Here is an 18,603-nt window from a genome sequence, read left to right as displayed (position 1 = left end):
CAGTTCTGGGGTAATAGCCCACGAAAACTTACTAAATTTGTAGAGGTGCAACGCCGTCGACTTGGAAGCCCCAGTTTCCGTTTTGCTCTTCCGTGAGCAGCCAGTCGTAAGGGAACTGTACGACGTGACCTTGGATAAGGTTCAACAACTCTTCTGCTTCCGCTCTCGGAAGCACCTCCTCGGGCGGCTGACCGCGCCGACTGCCTTTAGTAGTGGCTCGTCGGCGGCGTTTGACCGACCCTTGAGCTTGCTGCGCCGGGGTGCTAACGTCTCTAGACGGGGGTTTTTCAAGAGGGGAGAACGTTGTCTTCCGTTCTCTGCTCTTGTCACGGGCAGGATCGAGCAGCCCTCCGTCAGGAGCAGGGGAGCCAACCTCGAAAGCCGGGAATGGCACATCACCAGCGGGAAGAACAGGTGACGGGGCTTCTGGAGATCGAAGGGCAGCTTTCTCGTCATTCTTGTCTCTTTCGTCCGACTCCACGGTACCGCCTCTGTGGTTGTCGTTTCCAGGAATAATGATAGTGGGATGAGGCAGCTTCTCTCCTGTCTTCTCAGCCGCGGCCTTGACGACAGCAGCAGGGCCTGGCGCGCCAACTCCAGCACCGCCGCCAGTGACGGGGGACTGGTGCCGAGCCAGATTTGGCTCTTCCTCCGTCTTCGTATTCCCCTCAAGGCTCTCTCTGAAACGTTCTGCGTACTGTGTAGCCTGTTGATAGTCAGGCCAGGTGAGTACTTCCGAATCAGGCATGCACCGGAACACTCGGCGATACAGCTTGGTGTTGTTTTCTGCAACACGGTTCCAACAATCGTCGAAGAATGACGAGTTGATTGGATCACGCATGCAGTCCTTGTCGATATGTGCCTGCCTGATGTCTGCAGCGAGGGGATGAAGAGGTCCAGTCGTCGGTTGGCCGTTCTGATCGAAGTGAACTGGAGGACCACCAATATCAGTGTCATCCACAGCGGGTAAGGTAGGAAGTCCGGCGATGCGAGGCAGACCAAGCTGGTCGGTTGTGCGTCGGTTGAGAGCAGGAATCGGCGGCAGCGCATCGTTGCTGACACAATTGTCCTCCTCGATGTGATGCTCGACCGAGGTCTTGCGCTCGTGCGGCTGCATGGGAGTCTCCAGAGTACCCTTGCCTTCAGAAAAGACGCCATTGACAAGTACTTCGCGACCATTGACGATGACAGAGTCACGGCCTTGGTCAAGACCGAGCTTCTCAGCAGTCTTCCAGTGATCCTTTCCGTAGCCAGCGATATCAAGATCATGATCCTTGTTGTTCATGACCCGAGGATCAATATCCTTGTCCTTGGAGGACGACGCCGATGATACTTCGTCTGCAGCCTCGTCAGGCACGGCGGTGGCATCATGGTTAAAGCTGGGAGTTTGTCCAGGAAGAACAGGCTTTGCTGATTTCTCATTCGAATGCCCGCTTGGTCCGGCGACAGGTGGCGTCTCGTCGTCATCCGCATAGATCTCGTCCATTTCGGCCTCGTACTCGGCCTGCCGGTCCATTTCAGCCTGTCTCTCTTCCTCAAGTATCTCATCCACATCCAATCCAAGATGCTCCCGCATGAGACGGAGACGCAGAGTGTGAGCAAAACGACCGACGCGGTAAGGCCTGCCAGCCATCGTCGACCAGATCATATCTGTATCACGGACGACTGCAGCAAGCTCGGAGTCACGACTTCCCAGCATAGAGCGCTCGTTGATGTTTGCAGAACCGATGAGAGCCACGCGATCGTCCACGATGATACACTTGGCGTGGATGTACAGCTGTTCTGTTACCAAAGCGTTCCTGGCGCCGATCTTGCCCCATTGTCGCAAGCTGTAGAATTGGATGTAGTCCTCTGGTTCAATGCCCGCAGCGCGAAGGCGTGAGAAGATGGAGCCGTCACCACGGCAAATACTGCGATACTGGCACTGGAGAATCAGTCGCACACTGGTGCCTTCCTGCTCGTCGACAGTGTTCTGGAAACCTGGCATCAAAGGAATGATGATGCACGCCTTCCAGTCTTCTCCTTTCTCGTGAGCTCGGATGATGCGCTCGACCAGTGCATCGCCAATGCGGTTGACGATCTTGGTATTGAATGCCTCGGTACTGGTGATGAAAAACTGGTTCTCAATGTAGACAAAGTGATCAGAGTCCTCAATCATCTTGATGTAAGCGTTTTGGATGCTGCATTCCGTGTGCTCGATGCCAAGGGACCAGTTGGTTGAGGATCTCAAAATCTGGACCTCACAGGTACCGGTCAATCCAAGAGCGTCAAGCTCTGCCATCTTGGAGTCGGGTGGCGGAAGCAGGAAAGGCAGAGGTCTGGTCGTCTTTCGTCCTCTCTTGACGTAGTTCCATCGCTGGACGAAGTGACGGGTCAAGTCTCTGGCGGGCTGCCCAACGACCTGCATGGCAATATCATGCCAGGGCATTCTGGGTACCTTGCTTCTGTCGTACATCTCCTCATACGGTTCATCAAGCTTGAAGAAATCCTGGACTCTAGGGTTCGAGTAATCCTTGCCGGGGAAGAGCTGCACATGCTCCGCATCCTTGGGCTGCTCGCTCTGCTCGAAACCTGTTGGCTTATCGTCAGTGATCGGATGTTGCGGGCAATCCCATCGACCGAAGCACAGATCGATGCCGCCGACAAAGGCTACATCATGGTCGACGATGACAAGCTTCTCATGATGAGCGAAGAAGAATTGATTCTTCTTGAACTGGTTGGGCGACCGCTGGACAAATATATTGGGGTGGAGGTTCAGAAGGGAGTACTTGGTGTACTCTGAGTCGATTGGAATGGCGGCTTCGACGTTACGGTAGACGATGACGAAGACCTTGACACCTTCGCGTGCCTTCCGCTGAAGCAGACGATCCAAACGCCACTTCTGGCTGATAGCCGCAGGTCGACGCATGTACAACTCAGGACTCAACCACCAGTCGTGAATGTAAATAACGTCGCGTGCCATGCTGATTGCCCGAGAAACGTTCCACATGTAGTCTCTTCCGTCCACGAGCCACTGTGCGAAGACACCGTTGCGAATGGGGGCGAAGCTGTCGAAGCGGTTGATGTCATGCCACTTAGTTTGCTTGAGCATCTCTGCTATAGAGTCTTCAAACTGCTTCATGATATGCTGGTTCCTCGAAAATAGCTTGACTTTCCGCTCGGCGGTGTGTAACGTCAGAGTGTGGTGCTTTTCCGTGTCAGGCTCCTCAATCAGGTCGATCTCCTTCTCTTCGGCCTTGGCCTTCCCCTTGCCCAGCTGCTTCAGACCGTTCTTCTTAGACACAATGCGGAACTTGGAATCCACGAGGTATACGTCGTAGACATTCATCTTCTCAGGTGATTCAACGCAGACAATGTAACTGGACCGCACGAGAAACCACTTTCGGCTGTGACGGGCAATAACCTTCTTTGGCGTCAGGACTCGGCGGAAGTCCATTCCTTTGGATGACTGAATGTGGAGGTAGCATTCTTTGCCGTGGTAGCTGCCTTCAGCCGCCAGGCGCACACCAAGCGCAGACAGCTCCAAGAACTTGCAAAGACGGTTGCTGTCAGCACGGAACATGAGCCATCGGATCATGTCCTGCAGGTACTTCTCGAGGACTCGTCTTTGTCTCTCAAAGTAGCGCTTCCGCGCCTGGGCCAATTCGATTTGGTTCTCTGCTCCTGAATCGCCCGGGTCAGTCAGGCCGGTAGACTTCCTGCGCATACCCAACATGCCGAGACGGGACTTTTTCCTATTGCCTGGCCCTGCGCGGCCCTCCCACTCGCTGGCAGTCCCCTCTCCTGCAGTTGCTTCCGCAGCAGTGCCTTCAGCTCCAGTCTCATCGCCTCTGAGGCTGGCAGCTCTAATGCTAGCCCCGTCGTCGTCGTCGCTGTCGTCCTTGTTGCGGGCCGCACGAAGGTACGGGAAGGCGCCCCATGGAAACTTGGGCATCTTAGGTCGGGCACCCACGTCGGCGCGCCCATGCAAGTACTTATCGTTGCTCATCGCCAGTTTGTAACGGACATGTAGGTTATAGACGTCTTTGAGCGTTCTGATGATGGTCCATTTCATGCGCGACGGGCCGCTGCCGTATTCCAAGTCCATGGTGAACACCCAGTGGCGCTCGCTGTCGTCGTCCTCTGATTCTGGCTGGCTGTCTGTAATACGTAGGCGCACTTGCTCCAGGAGAACCGGTATTCTCTTATTGCCGTGTTCGTCTCTCTGAATCATACTGGCAAGCATGAGAACGGCGGGGGCTCCGGCTCGCAGCTCGGCCATGAGTTCTGCTGATTTGGCGAAATCGAAACGGTCCTCCTTCTTCTGCCTAAGAAGTTTCAAAGTGTTCTTGACGTACTTCCATGTCGACGCTCTCTCGCCACCAAAGAAGGGCCTCTTGGGCGTCGTTATCGCGTCTCCGTCCGACACACCTCCGCCGCCGAGAACTGTGATCCGGCGCATGTGACCTCTTCTGCCAGGGCCGAGGGGGCTTTCGGTGCCATCCGCTCTACGGGACCGCATCCACGATGGGCCGGCAAGCTGGTCGCGTCCTTCGCCCTCTGACATGCCGTGCTGCTGCTGCTGTTGTTCGGCGGTGTTGTCAGGCATGGAGAGTCGTCGGCGAAGCGCACCCATGCGTCCATACCCAACAGGGGAGTCTGGACCAGGCAGGTGCGACTGCCTCAAGTTAGGAGTGCTGGGCACCGACATCTGGGGCTTGTCTTTCTTCGATCTGCGCATTCTCCTCTTCTTCTTTGGTTTGATTGTGTCGGTGGCATTGCCCTCGTCGGCTGTCTCGACATCAGCGTCGGCATCGCTTCCGCCGACAACATCATCCTCGTCCAAGGTCCCTGGTATTCTCGGGCGACCAGATGTAGGCGAGTTGCTCCGGGAAGGGGTGCCCGAGTCGTTCAAATTGCCCGAGCTACTCGTCTTGAGAGTCTGCAGGCTTCCAGAACCAGTCAACTGCTTCAACTTGGTCATGAACGCAGACCCAATGGACTTGCCGCCATCTTCCCACGAAGGGTTCCGCGAGTGACTGGCCGGGGGCTCCAAAACTTGATCCGTTCTAGCAAACTGCACGCTTCGTCGGTCGGTCGGGGACGCAGGCTCGGGAGAGTAAGTGCTGTGTTCTGGCATCATGGGCAGTCCTCCCGGGGTTTGTCTGGCACCGATACTGTCGGCGGAATTCAGGTTCGGCAGTGTCGGGCGCTTGGCGGGCTGTTGAACAGGAGATTGGCTATCGTGAGGCACGCCTCCATTGATGTAATCTCTTGCCTCGGTCGTCGGATCAATCGCATAGATCGTCGATCTGGGGGAGGGAAGGTCCTTCGGCGGAGGAGCAGGCGGGCCGTCTTTCGGTGGAGGAGGGGGAGGAGCGAGGGAGTCGGGCGCGCCTGGGGTTCCCGTCGCGGCAGGAGAGGCCGCACGAGGGCTGCGTGTCATTGGTGAGATGGACTCATCTCTGGCCGTCGTGGCCATTGTGTCTCGAGTGGAAAGTCTGGAATTCCACAGGGCAAAGAAGGGACTTGAGGGTGGTACAGACAATGGGAAGGACTGGAGCTAAGACCGAGACACCATCTGTAACGGTAATGGCAACGGCGCTCGTCGTCGATCACCAATGTCTGGAAAAATAAGAACTAATCGCTGCAAGAATGACGGGTTTGAGGGGAAAAGAACGGCCTGTCGAACTGAGCTGCGAAAATCGTGGAGGTAGGTGAGGTGAGGTTGCTCCTCCTGCAGGTTGAGGTGCAGGGTTGCGGACGATCGGTATTGCAGTTGCGGTGTCTTGAGCCAGGCAAGGACCTTGGGGGCAGGTTTGGGAGCACCAAAGACGCGGACAGGGAGAGCAACGGGGTGGGCAGGTTCAAGGGAGGATGCCACGGTGCCAGTCCCAGCAGCCCGACCCTTGTGACGGACTGCAACTCCCCAGCCAAGTAGCACCGTTAGTGGAGGGAGAGGCTTAATTGCTATTTGGCTCCGAGCCAATGGGCGCTGCCGGGCTACGAAATAGGGGCGCAGGGGGGGACCCAGCGGCTCCCTCCGGGGCGCGCCAGTCCGATGTCACGCCCCTCCTTCAGTGGCTTCCGCGCTATTTGGGCCCATTTGGGCCACACGCAGCTGATCGAATTGACATTTGACACCAGCCCTTCGTCTTCGGCAAGTGAGCAGCGAATGACCTCTGATTTTGAAGGATGGGGGAAGGTTTGGGGGGGCAGAATTCTAGTTTTTGGCGTGCATATACAAGCTGCAGCTCCGGCTCTAGCTCCTCCAGATCAACAAGGGCCTTATTCTGCCCAACTCCCGGCGGAACAGACTTCTGAGGGCTGTGCGGGCTTGAAATGACGGCGAGAACAGATGGCGCACATCCCGCAATCTATTATGGATCAATCTGTCTATTATCTATCTCGTTCCGCGAAATGGGGGCCAGGGGACTCACTGACACCCGCGTACCTTCCGTAAAGACTGGAGTCCATACGACGGATGCAATAGGGGTTCGATTAGATCTGAGACGTGGGACCACGTCAACATGCCTACGTTTTAGCTTGCTCAATTAGCTTCGTTGTGGCAGCGAGCCGGCATGGAATGCAGATTAGTGACAGCTGCGACAGAGGCCTCATCAAAGACCCAATCAATCCATTGTGTGTTTGAAGCGGGCTTCAAATAAAGAGAGGCCTCAGAAGGGAATCGCGGTCGTTATGCCAATCTCGACAAGGCGCGGCCAATTAACAAAGACCCAAGATCGTCCCTGACTAGCCTGCGTGGGTTGTTTCACCGTGAATGAAAGAAATGGGGATTCAATCATTCGAGTCTCCGTGGCTTGTAAACCGAGGCGTCTTGGGATTTTGCGGCGTTAGAGGGGGGTCCCTGGCCATCAGTTGTTTAGAGCTGAGGCACATGCGCCCAATGAGACCGCGCCTCGCGTCTCGCTTATCGATAAGGACCCGGGTCGCGTCAAACATCACGAACTCCCGGTGACCGACTGTTTTTGAAGCCCAACGCCGCCGAAGCCCCGCCGCCATATCGCAAGATGCCGAGGTTCGTCGCACACTTCCTTCGTCCGTTTGACGCATCTTCATCTGACGTATTTTCCACAGGGAAATTATCACCGTCCAGGCCGGACAATGCGGCAACAGCAGTACGTTACCCCGCCATCTCTTGCTCTCCCGCATCGACCCAGCTGCGAACGGGCAGCAAGCGCCGATATTGAGGCTGACACGATGCAGTTGGAAGCCAGTTTTGGCAGCAGCTTTGCCAGGAGCACGGAATCAATCAAGATGGAAACCTTGAGGACTTTGCGACCGAGGGAGGCGACCGAAAAGACGTGTTCTACTACCAGAGTGACGATACAAGATACATCCCGCGAGCCATTCTAGTCGATCTCGAACCAAGAGTAGGTGCCTACATGGCGATGGAGCAATTACTGTTGCTAAAACATTTCAGGTAATCAACGGCATTCAAACTGGCCCCTATAAGAACATCTACAACCCCGAGAACTTCTTCGTTGGGAAGAATGGCGTCGGCGCCGCGAACAACTGGGGTGACGGATACCAGACGGGTGAGGTTGTCTGCGAGGACATCATGGAGATGATTGACCGCGAGGCCGACGGAAGTGACTCTCTGGAGGTATGCATCATGCTAGAACGCTCTGAGCTTTGCTGACGTTCAACAGGGCTTCATGCTGTTGCACTCAATAGCTGGCGGTACCGGATCCGGTCTAGGATCCTTTCTCCTCGAGCGCCTCAACGATCGATTTCCCAAGAAGATTATCCAAACATACTCCGTCTTCCCAGACACAACAAACGCAGGAGATGTCGTTGTTCACCCTTACAACAGCGTCCTCGCCATGAGGAGGCTGGTACAAAATGCCGACTCCGTCGTTGTGTTGGATAACGGAGCACTTTCACGTATTGCGGCCGACCGACTTCACGTTCAAGAGCCATCGTTTGCCCAAACCAACCAACTTGTGAGTTCTACACTTGATGACGTTACTGGCGCCATAGCTAACAGGCGTCTTTAGGTCTCGACAGTCATGTCAGCAAGCACAACCACACTGAGATACCCCGGATATATGCACAACGACCTGGTCAGCATTCTGGCCTCGTTGATTCCTACTCCAAGATGCCATTTCTTGATGACAGCATACACGCCATTCACTGGCGACCAGGTCGAACAGGCCAAGACGGTGCGAAAGACAACGGTGCTGGACGTCATGCGCAGACTGCTGCAGCCCAAGAATCGCATGGTCTCGACGCAGCCCGGGAAGAAGAGTTGCTACATCTCCATCCTAAACGTCATCCAGGGCGAGGTGGACCCCACAGACGTTCACAAGAGTCTGCTTAGAATCCGGGAACGACGACTGGCAACTTTCATTCCCTGGGGCCCAGCCAGCATTCAGGTGGCCCTGACGAAGCGGAGCCCCTACATCCCGATGGCCCACCGCGTCAGCGGTCTGATGCTGGCCAATCACACCAGTATTGCAACTGTGAGTACTTGCTGATTTTGAACCTCGATTCCGCTTGCTAACAGACGCGCAGCTCTTCAAGAGAATCGTCAGACAGTACGACGGCATGCGGAAGCGCAATGCATTCATGGAAGGGTACAAGAAGACGGCGCCATTTGCAGAGAACTTGGACGAGTTTGACGAGGCCCGCGAGGTGGTGCAGGACCTTATTCAAGAGTACGAGGCCGCAGAAGATGCCGACTACCTGAACCCCGACACTGGAGACAAGGCGACTTCAGCTGAAACCGACAAGAGGATGGGTTAAGTTAGACACGATTGCGAGAGGGGAGGTGGGGGTTAGACCTGATGAGGGGAAAAGGAAGCAAGGCTGGGATAGCATCATACGTGGGTGCATCACAACGTCGATTTGTTGGTTCAGGCGGCCATGTGGCACTATCGGGAAGGGATCGGACATGGCCTGGCTGGCTTTTTTTTGCCGGGAATTAAGGCGTTCAGGGCTGAACAAGATTACGAAACCAACCCCCAATAAACTTGCATCTGGATGAGGCAACAGCTGTCAAGGCACATGCGCGTAGACCTCTTTGGAAGCCCAAGGAGCTTTTCCTCTTGGAGGCTCTGGAGCAATTTTGTCATTGATCGACCATCTGTCGTTTGAGTTCCCACCTACCCGCCAAATCGTCGATAATACTGGAGCGTGCGGTTCGCTGCTCCACTTGTTGTGTGCGAAGAGCCGCAATTACCTCTGCTTGACGTCATTGACGTCAGCGTCAATTGAGCTTGATCCCTGCGGACAAGACCCGGAGGACAAGCCCCGGAGGACTCTGGATAGCTAACATAAAAGACGTTCAGTCGAAGCCAGATTAGCGGTTAACCCGATGCTTCTCACTCCTCAGCACAACAAAAAAGTGAATCAAAGCAGTTTAAGAAAACCGTCCTAAGGAATATTTCTCCAGGTCTTTTGAAGTTCTTCCACTCAGTAAGTCGCATCGTTCCCTTCCGGGGCTAGCTATCTTTAATTCGACCAATGACGGCTGAGCGCTAACTCGCCATCCCTCCCCTAGCTCCAAATTACCACCATTTCATTTCACCCAACAATAAACCGCCATAATGACCCAGTCCAAGGCCGACAAGATCAACAAGGTCCAGCAGAATCTCCCTCTCCCAGAACAGCCCCCCGTTCCCTCCGACTGGCAGTCCGCGGACGCCCGCAACGTCAACGTCGGCAGCGGCGGCGATGCTGAGCGCAAGATCGGTACCGAGACAGCTTCCACCGCCGGTCTGAGAGAGCCTGCTTCCAAGGCCACTGAGGATCTGAGTAGTGTTGGACGCCAGGGTGTTGAGGGATTGAGCGGACCTCCTAAGGACGCTGCTGCGAGGTAAATTGTGGGATGAGAATCTAGGTACTGTACTATAGGAAGCACGGGATATGAGTAAATGATGCGCCCAAAGGGGTATTTCGAACTTTGCGTCATGGTCTTTTGAAGTATGGTGCGAAGCAAGTCTGCGAAGCTGATATTGCTGGTGTGATCAACATGAACTTCTGCCTGGACTGAGAGACATGAAGCGAGGATGCGAGATTCGGGATGAAATCCTCCAATCATTGGACGCGAGATTCAGTGTATCAGTTTTGCATGTTTAGATGGTACATCTTAATTCTCTTCCGAGGCAAGCTATTTCTCTGGCTCTGGCGCTGTAGAATACAAAGTAGCCTGCTTCTACCATGGGATCTCTTATACTTTACCAATTCCATCAGCATCGTCTCAAGGCAATACTTCCACTTCTCTACTATTGTCCTCTATCTAAGCACAACCTCGGATCAATTTGAGCCCAAGGGAAATGCAACAGCTAGGACATGTCCTTTCATTCGCTCTGCAGATTCAACTCAGTCAGGCGTACTCGAGTTTCAGTCAATTCACAATTCTATTCTACATCACGATCCTTTTCTACCGCCGTAAGCGAACTCTGCGTTTGACATTCCTCCACAAATGAAATGACATGCCCATTCGTTGTTGTCGATTGAAGTATCTCACTTCGAGGAAGGTTAGTTGCAAACGAAGTCGCAATCCAGTGAATTTGAACAGTTCCTTACTTGAAACCAGTCATCGGTAGAGTTAGACCTCTCCCTAGCTAAATATGCTTTCCCAAAGTAAATTTAGCGGTGTCTGGTCGAGACCCTTTCCATCTAACATGATCGCAGTCAACCCGACTTTGGAGACGCAACATGGCACTATGAGACAGCATGGGATGTCACATATTTCCCATCTAAGTGCCTCCACTGAGAGGACAAAGCCGAATTTCTGCAGCTTCCCTACTGCATGAAGTTCATCCCTTTAACCCAAAAGTCGTTCTTGGATGACTTCTGCTTCTTCCCATCTGCATGCAGCGACTCTTTAATATCCAACTTGGTCTGTTTGTTATAGTCCCCACTGAGGTCGACAAAACTCATTCACAGGCAGGAGCAAGACACCTTCCTCAGTCTCCCGGAGTGAGGGCTGCTCCTTCTTTTATATTGGTTACTGAGTCGACAGGGTTTTCATTTCTAGGTGAGCAGGAACGACTCTGCTCTCTCGAGCAACATATCCTGGGTGGGCCTGCCTGCCTGACTTCCATCCCGGACGAATCCCCTCCCTTCCTCCTTCCTGCCCTATCTCTGGCCAGACTTGTCTCTTTTTGGATCTGGTCTGGGCACACTGCTGCCCGTTGCATCTTCCATTTTCTCCCCCAAAGCCCGTCCCTCACCTTCTCTTTTTCCCACACTCATCCTCCACCACAACACAACAACACACTTCTTTCCAAATCAAAATTTCCTTCCCAGAGCACCTTCTCGTCTACTTCGCACCTTACTCTCTACCTTCAAGATCTTCTTGAACGGATAGCTGAGAACGGCCTGCGCTATTTCGTCTCTGCATCATCCAAACACCGCGCAACGCGCTACCTACGTCTACAAAATCAAATCGAGGGACCTCGGATCACAACCGGGCCTTCAAGTATCAGGTAAGAGCGCCTTTCATCGCGTTTTTGCTTCTAGGTTTCCATCTCGTCGGGGTGTCTCCTTGCTGTTGCCTATTTTTCTCCCCATCCCGTCCACTCGCTGGATTTCGTCCTGACTTGCAACCAGAACCGCGCTGCAACATAGCAAGCAAGCTCACGAACGCAAGTTCCCAGCTCTACGAGCCTCGTAGCAAATATGGGCAGCTGGGGAAACAAAGAAGAGCGGCGTACTGATCGCATGCCGAAGCTGCATATGCAACCTACCGCGACTCAGTCTCCCATGACTCCTCCCGTCGCGCCCGACTCGATCAGAGATGCCATGATGGCAAGTTCCTTCCTTCCTCCTCCTGAACCCCGCTTACATTCAACAGAATGACCTGGGCATTGGCCGTGTCGAAGAGCTCCCTCTTGACAATACTAAGCGCGAGCACCATGATCGGCTGCGCCCTCGTCGTCCTGTCGTCCCCACGCAAACTTCTGAGTCCCTCCAAGGATATTTGAGTAGGTTATTGTCCACGTTCGTTGATGTAACATGTATCTGACTTCAAAATCAGACTTGGCAAAGACCGGCCTTGATGATGACGAGGCCAAGGGTGTTCAAAACCTCAGCGACTTAGGCGGTCCAAGTGCCTACCGGGTCTCTGGAGGTCCTTCGCAGGACTATGTTCCCAAGCCCCGCCCCGCGTAAGTAGCTGCCCGGCTTCTCTCGGCGGCAATCTAGCTGACACAGAATAGCAATGATGCCTATGCTGGCATGAAGATCAGCCCGAATGGCATCCTTCTTCCACCCGGCGCTAAGGTCAGGATCTTTACTAAGGCCAGTGATGACGGTGCTGGTACCAATCTTCGAGTGGCTGAAGTTGTCGGAGGCACCGAGCAGACATATGCTGTTCAAGCAACCAGTTCTCAGGCAACTGGCGCCACCCAGGTGACGTCTGCGATGTCTTCTCAGGGCGCTTCTGTCACCTTCAAGGGTAGTCAGCATAACCCCGGCCGAGGAAGCACGTCTGCTTTGCCTCCTCATCTGAGGAAGAAGCCCGCTGAGGGTGATTCTTCTCCCTCGTCTGCCCAGACCACTCAGTCTACTCAGGCCGACAAGCAACCTGCCCAGCCTGCTCAATCTACTCAGACCGTCAGTTCTGCACTGTCTACCCCGCCTGCTCAGACTGCTCAGGCTGCCAAGATACAGACGCCAATTGCTGCCGTTGCTCCTCCTACTACCAAGGCCTCTTTGCCCAGCGAGGGACGTATGGAACATGAGCATGCAAAGGCCAACGACTCCGCTTTGCCTTCTGACAGACAGCTGTTCTCGTCTACTTGCAAGGGAAAGATTGGAGGTCCTGGTGGATCCTGGGAAGATGTCATCGTCAAACTCAAGGTCGTCTTCACCGAGAATCGCCCCGAGGGCCACGCCATGTTCGTTATGGAGTACAAGGACATTCTCACCAAGAGCCACGGTCTGGAAACTTACCGCTGCGTTTACGCAAAGGGTGTCTTGGTGATCTGCAGCTTTATCGACTCCTCAAACGATAAACCCCGGGAAGTGCGATACAGCTTCAGGTTCCCAGATGAGAGTACTGGAGTGGAGTTTAACCTTCAATGCGACAACATCAAGCGTGTGATGGAGTACATCCTGAAGCACGCCATCCCTGCAAAGAGTGAGGCGGTCGAACCCTCGGCAAAGCAAGAAGCAGAGGCAGAGTCGCTTCCCGAGACGCCTTCGGAGAAGACGGCAGTCGGCACTCCCACCCCCGAGCCTGTTTCGAAGATGGTTGCTGCTCCCAAGACCGACGTCGATAAGAATGCCTCGAAGACTACAGGCCTTGAGGATGCCTTCGACAAGCTCGCACTTGATAAGGTCAAGGGCTCCTCAATGTACACGGCGGAGCGTACGGCGGAACGTAGGCAGTACAGTGCCGAACAGCTTCTCGAGAGACGTTCATCGGCTGAGATGCCTCCCGGCATCAAGGATGTCAAGATTCCTCTGCAGAAAGACCGAGGTGGTCGATTGCCTCCTCATCTTCATTCCAACCGTCGCCAGGAGTCAAGCGCCGATCTGCAGGCCAAGGCCAAGCTTCACCAGGAGTGGCTGTCCGGCAACAAGACTACGGCTGATCTTCATCAAGAGAGCGTCGCGAGCCAGGAGGTTCCCGTCACTGCTTCTACCGTGGCTCCTGCTGGAAAAAGCGATACTTTGGTCGAGGTTGAGATCAACAATCAGATGGTCCAGACGCCTGTCAAGGAGGCTCCCATTTTCCAGGAGTCTGAGCCTGCGCAGGAGGCTCCTATGCAGAAGCCCGAGATTACTGAGGCAAGCGCCGCTGACGAGTCGCTGATCTCATTCAAGACCAGCAAGTCCGAGGTTGACTCTGCTGTCTCCATGCAGCCCACCTCCACTGCCCCTACCGTTGAGGATGAGACGCTCAACACCAGCCTTTCTCAAGAGGGCGGCACCGCAGTGTCCATGGCTGAGTCGACTGCTAAGCAGACTGATGCAGCCATCGCTACTGATAACTCAGAGCAGCCAACTCCTGTCATGCCGCCTGCGCAGGCCACCCCCCACCCAGGCTACATTCACGGCGTCCAGAGCATGCCTCCCCAGATGCCAACTCCCATCATGGGATCTCCTCACATGGCCGGTCCCGCTATCTACCATCCGTATGGAGCTCAGCAGATCATTGAGTCTGCGATGCAGCAGCACTTGCCCGCTAATGGAGTCTTGCACGCCATCTCCGTGACCTACCACGTCAGCCAGGGACCTTCCTCCGCTCAACAGAACGGCGGCCATCAGCCTGCGCCCACCATGTATAACATGACTCAACAGCTGAACACTAGCACAGGCTTTTCGCCTAGAGCGCAGGTCTTCCAGCCTGTTGTCCAGGGCCAGACTGTCAACAGTAACGGACCCAAGATGCGTCGTGGCCTCGAGAGCTCGAGATTTGCCACTGGATTCTCTGGTGCCAAGTACGCGGGCTCGTTCACCGGAATCGCGGCTGATGAGTAGTCCCGGACTGAGCGGGACGCGTGGATATGGGGGCTTGCATATTTCTGTCTTGGACCGTGGTAATGTGATTTGGGGTACGGGATCGGGTCACAAGATGAATGGAATGTAAAAAGGTTTTCGTGAGACAGTGGGTGGAAAGCAGAACAGAAATGGGCCATCATGCCTGGCTTCTAGAGATCAACGCCAGCAGTAGATAGAGAATAGCTTTCTTCAAGCCCTGCTTCCCTGGTGTGATTGTGTGTCATGTTTCGGGTGTTGTGGAAGACCTGCGTTTCCTTTGTAATTGACTTTACAGTTTAGTTTTCTCTCTGCCGGTAGGGACCGAGCCAGTCTTCGTTTAATCACGCTATTCTGAGTGGCGGGGGTGGCACTGTCGACTCATTCATTCTCGGGCTTCTTTCTGCTGGCTAGGGCCGTCCTGTTGAGTTGTGGTCATGCTTCTGCTGGTGTTTCGATAAGTGACGTCACTCTAGAAGTTTCATGACTGGAGTTTGTCGCTTATTGTACTTCATCTTATGGTCGTCCCCATCATGCTATCTATCAAGCTCAATGCGAGTGTTCAACGCTTTCATGATCATTCATTACCGCCCAGACGCTCTTTCAACACGGTGATATCCCCCTCGTTCTATAACCCACCCGATCTCGCAGGGATCATACCTGGCCTACTCGTGAACCCATTCGTCATCCTCGCGACTGACGACGACCTCATCAACCTCCATCCTGAAATCCACAATCTCGCGCCCGTTCACCAGGTCGTTCTCCCGCGCCCTCTTGTCCGCCTCCTCCTCGTCCTTCGCGATGCCCGCCTTGACGTGCCTCTTGATCAGCCTCCTGCGCGCGACCTCGAAGTCGACGTCGACGAACCACAGCTCGTCCATCAGCCGTGCGGCGGCGTTCCAGGGATCCTTGTTGAGGGCGAGATAGTTCCCCTCAAAGACGACGATGCGGTGGGACGGGAGGATGGCGATGTCGTCGGGTTTGGGGTCCTTGACGGCATGGTCGAAGCTCGGGGCGAGGATGGGCGCAGATGATTCGGGGCCGAGGGGCACACGCAGGGAGGTGACGAGGGCGTGGAAGGCGGGGCCGTCGAAGGTGAAGGCGGCGCCGCGGCGGGCGTGGGCGGTGGACGGGTCCGGGAGGGCGGAGAGCTGGGCGCGGGTGAGGTGGTAGCCGTCCATGGGCACGAAGGCGGCGGGAGGGGAGTGGGTGTAGGAGGTGTCGAGGGCGGAGGCGCGGGTGTTGAGACGGGTTGTTATTATCTGGGAGAGGGTTGTTTTGCCTGCGCGGGATGTTAGAGGGGATGAGAAGTGGATGGAGGGGATGTACCTGAGCCTGGGATGCCGGCGATACCTATGACTGTTGGGGGGTCAGCGGTGCATCTTGCGTTGGGTTGGGCGGGAAAAGTTTTGGCCTATAGAGCTCGGAGCTTTGGGGGATGAGGCGCATCAGAGCTTCACGATGCTCGCGTGATAGCTCCGGCAGACAGAGAGTGGACGTACGTAGACGTTTATCGGCCGGTGTCTTTTCAAACTTGTCCCAGGCCTTGTCCACGAGTCTCTCGACCTGCTCCTCCATTTTTGTGTTGATTTACCCCAATGCACTATGAAAATCGGGCTGGTATCAGACTAAGAGGTGTCGTCGAGACAAGCGTTTGCGGGATGTCGTTGAGTCGTTTAGCTTGCGGGCAGCTTCAAAGAACGCCCCGCCTGGCAAGGTAAACGCCCCCCCACCGACCCCGCCATGCGGCTTGATGTCATTTCCTCGGGGGTGGGTGGCTTTCTAAAAGTTCGCTTCGGCAGGACTTGCTGTGGGCGGGTTTATTAGTAAGAATACACGAAAAATTCTGTTGTGGTGGTTAGATGCATATTTCTGACAGCGGACGGCGTTCTGTCGCGGGCGACTCGGACGGACTGGTGGAGGTCCCACTTTGGAGGGACTCTCTCGGCGTGCTGTGGGTAACGCAGTCGGCGACGAAGAGTCACCTAGAAAAACGGGAGAAAGCTTTACAGTGTCTGGACTCTTTTGGGAAATTGAGATTCAAGTCAGTCATCAGCAAGTCTACGTTGGGCAGTTATCAAAGACATCGCAATATTCCCAATCATTCCCTGGGGAAGCGGAACTTGCAACAGTCAAGACAAGCAATTTAAAAAATTTGGGGGATAGGATACGCCATCTCGAAACCATTCGGCGACTGCTTGGAGGGCTCCAGTCCACTCAACACGCAAAAACGACATAACAGCACAATGTCCGACGACGACGGGGGCCTGTTCTGCATCGCCATCGACTCCGACGAAGAGGGCACGGCGAAGCCCCGGGACCACCAGTCCGAGGAGGCCTTCCAGGAGCTCCGGGCGACGTACAGAGTCAAGGAGCAGAACGGCGAGGTGAGTCACGAGAGCACAAATACGCTGCATTTTCATTATGGCAATGCTTCATTTTCACAATTACATTATTCTTACCTTATCGAACGCCTCGGGAGGAAGTCCTCTTTTTTTCTCCCCCTCCCCGGCCCTGTCCAGAACGCCGAACCGGAGCAACCGAGCCCCCCCAAACCACCCCCTCACCGATGCTCACTTTTTTTCTCCACCGCATCCGAGAGACCGCCTTCACCCCCTCATCCTCCCTGCATCCGACCTGCTTACGCACGCTGAACGGGAGCAAAACTGATTCGGAACAGGTTTGGAAGACGATTGAGCTGCCATTGACACCTGGTCCGGCCAGCAAGCCCGTGTTGCAAGAACTTTTGCACGCTGTGGAGGAGCTGTACTTCTTTCGGAGGTACGAGGAGGGCGCGGCGTTTGTGAGGCGGGTCCTGGACGGAAGTGAGGCGGCGTTGGATCGGGATACGAAGGACATGCTTAGCCGGTACGAGGCCAAGTGTCGAGGTCGGATGGGAAACTGAATAAAGATACCCGTGTTACGGAAGTGCACTGTTGAGAATGCGATACCCTATCATTCAGTAGTGGCAATTGGGCATGCACGAAATAAGTTTTTCAGGGTGCAAAGTTTGCTGATGATTTAAGTGTGAGGCAAGATGCGGTGTGTGAAGTAGGTGTGGGAGATGTCTATTTTCTCTAAGGAACACTTTCAAATTTCTAGCCCGAAGACCGAAAAGACAATGCTTTGGCAAAAGAGAAATCCCCCCCGTGGATGCTCTATCGTGTAGGGGTATTTTTGTTGCCCGGACTCCGTGAATATAAAGATGATTTGTACAAGGCGAGACACTCTCAAATGAGAGGGCTCTAAGCAACGATCTCGCTCGACATCCCCTCCTCTTCTCGTCTTCAAAAGTCATTAAACCCAACGCCGTCTAAAGCCCATTTTCCGCTCCGATTCTTTAAAAAAGTGTGAAAAAGATGTGATGCTGCCCGCTTTTGTGGTCGAGAGAAATTGCAAAACGCCGCTACGCTCGCTGCAAACGCAAGAACCGCGCGAAATGGCGATGACGGGAAGAAACTGAAGCAACTCAGTCCTGTCCATCTCATGCCGCCATACCCTCACGCATGCTGCCCTGCTGGCGCTCGCACTCGAACGCCCTCCTGCTCATAGCAAGGACAGTCTCGAAGCCCTCCTTGCCCTTGATGGCGTTGTCGGAGAAGCGGGTGACGAGGGTATCCTCGATCTTGTTCTTGATCTTCTGCCAGCCGCCGCAGAGGGCGGTGATCTGAGCCTCCTGGGCGAAGAGGGTCTTGTGGGCGCTGATGGGCTTGTAGACGACCGTCTCCTGGACGCTGACGAGGTTGGTCAGGGTCAGGTTCTGGGAGACCATGGTGACGGTCTTGTTGGCCGGGTCGACGTAGGACGTCTCGAAGACCTGGGAGTTGCTGCCGTCGCCAAAAATGGGCTTGAGCCAGTCGGGCGGGGACTGCTTGCAAGTGATGAGGCGCTCTGTGCGGAGGATGCCTGTGGCGGGGTCGACGCTGCGGGCGAGGGTGTCGACGGCGACGACGTGGGAGGACTTGTCGTTCCAGGGGCAGTACTTTCGCCAGTTGGCGGTTGAGACCTCCTCCCAGGAGTACTCGAAGGTTACTGCGTTGGAGAAGACCTTCATCGTGGAAGTGTTTGTGGTGGTGATGCGGCGGAGATGGGGAAGCTCGTGTGGATGTTTTTTTGCGGGAAACTTTTTCTTCGCGGGTCCTCCACTCGGTTCTGGGTATCGTGTGC

General features: G+C 54.8%; 6 protein-coding genes across 6 annotated transcripts; 3 read left to right on the top strand and 3 right to left on the bottom strand.

Moving 5' to 3' along the window:
• Positions 1–31: 31 nt before the first annotated feature.
• On the bottom strand, positions 32–5,461 carry pld1 (Phospholipase D1; the record flags this gene model as incomplete). Its single annotated transcript, XM_036644988.1, has 1 exon — positions 32–5,461. One exon carries the CDS (start codon positions 5,459–5,461, stop codon positions 32–34), a length of 5,430 nt encoding a protein of 1,809 aa, XP_036489303.1.
• Positions 5,462–7,010: 1,549 nt separating this feature from the next.
• Positions 7,011–8,748, top strand: tbg (Tubulin gamma chain; the record flags this gene model as incomplete). The annotated part of the gene is made up of 7 exons (XM_036644987.1): positions 7,011–7,018; positions 7,078–7,118; positions 7,207–7,373; positions 7,424–7,606; positions 7,653–7,946; positions 8,001–8,465; positions 8,518–8,748. 7 exons carry the CDS (start codon positions 7,011–7,013, stop codon positions 8,746–8,748), a joined length of 1,389 nt encoding a protein of 462 aa, XP_036489302.1.
• An 803-nt stretch (positions 8,749–9,551) lies between these two features.
• Positions 9,552–14,439, top strand: CGCS363_v013137 (uncharacterized protein; the record flags this gene model as incomplete). The annotated part of the gene is made up of 4 exons (XM_036644986.1): positions 9,552–9,764; positions 11,807–11,936; positions 11,990–12,119; positions 12,171–14,439. 4 exons carry the CDS (start codon positions 9,552–9,554, stop codon positions 14,437–14,439), a joined length of 2,742 nt encoding a protein of 913 aa, XP_036489296.1.
• Positions 14,440–15,101: 662 nt separating this feature from the next.
• On the bottom strand, positions 15,102–16,014 carry CGCS363_v013136 (putative uridine kinase; the record flags this gene model as incomplete). Its single annotated transcript, XM_036644985.1, has 3 exons — positions 15,102–15,718; positions 15,766–15,795; positions 15,939–16,014. 3 exons carry the CDS (start codon positions 16,012–16,014, stop codon positions 15,102–15,104), a joined length of 723 nt encoding a protein of 240 aa, XP_036489295.1.
• Positions 16,015–16,682: 668 nt separating this feature from the next.
• Positions 16,683–17,341, top strand: CGCS363_v013135 (uncharacterized protein; the record flags this gene model as incomplete). The annotated part of the gene is made up of 2 exons (XM_036644984.1): positions 16,683–16,823; positions 17,117–17,341. The coding sequence occupies 2 exons, from the start codon at positions 16,683–16,685 to the stop codon at positions 17,339–17,341; spliced, it is 366 nt and encodes a 121-aa protein (XP_036489298.1).
• A 579-nt stretch (positions 17,342–17,920) lies between these two features.
• CGCS363_v013134 (Protein UPS2) lies at positions 17,921–18,490 on the bottom strand (the record flags this gene model as incomplete). The annotated part of the gene is made up of 1 exon (XM_036644983.1): positions 17,921–18,490. The coding sequence occupies one exon, from the start codon at positions 18,488–18,490 to the stop codon at positions 17,921–17,923; it is 570 nt and encodes a 189-aa protein (XP_036489297.1).
• Between the last annotated feature and the right edge of the window lie 113 nt (positions 18,491–18,603).

The sequence above is a fragment of the Colletotrichum siamense genome (genome assembly GCF_013390195.1).
Source record: "Colletotrichum siamense strain Cg363 chromosome Unknown KSG_Cg363_contig09, whole genome shotgun sequence".
NCBI classification, from domain to species: Eukaryota; Fungi; Ascomycota; class Sordariomycetes; order Glomerellales; family Glomerellaceae; genus Colletotrichum; species Colletotrichum siamense.
This window is presented reverse-complemented; position numbering and strand designations above follow the sequence as displayed.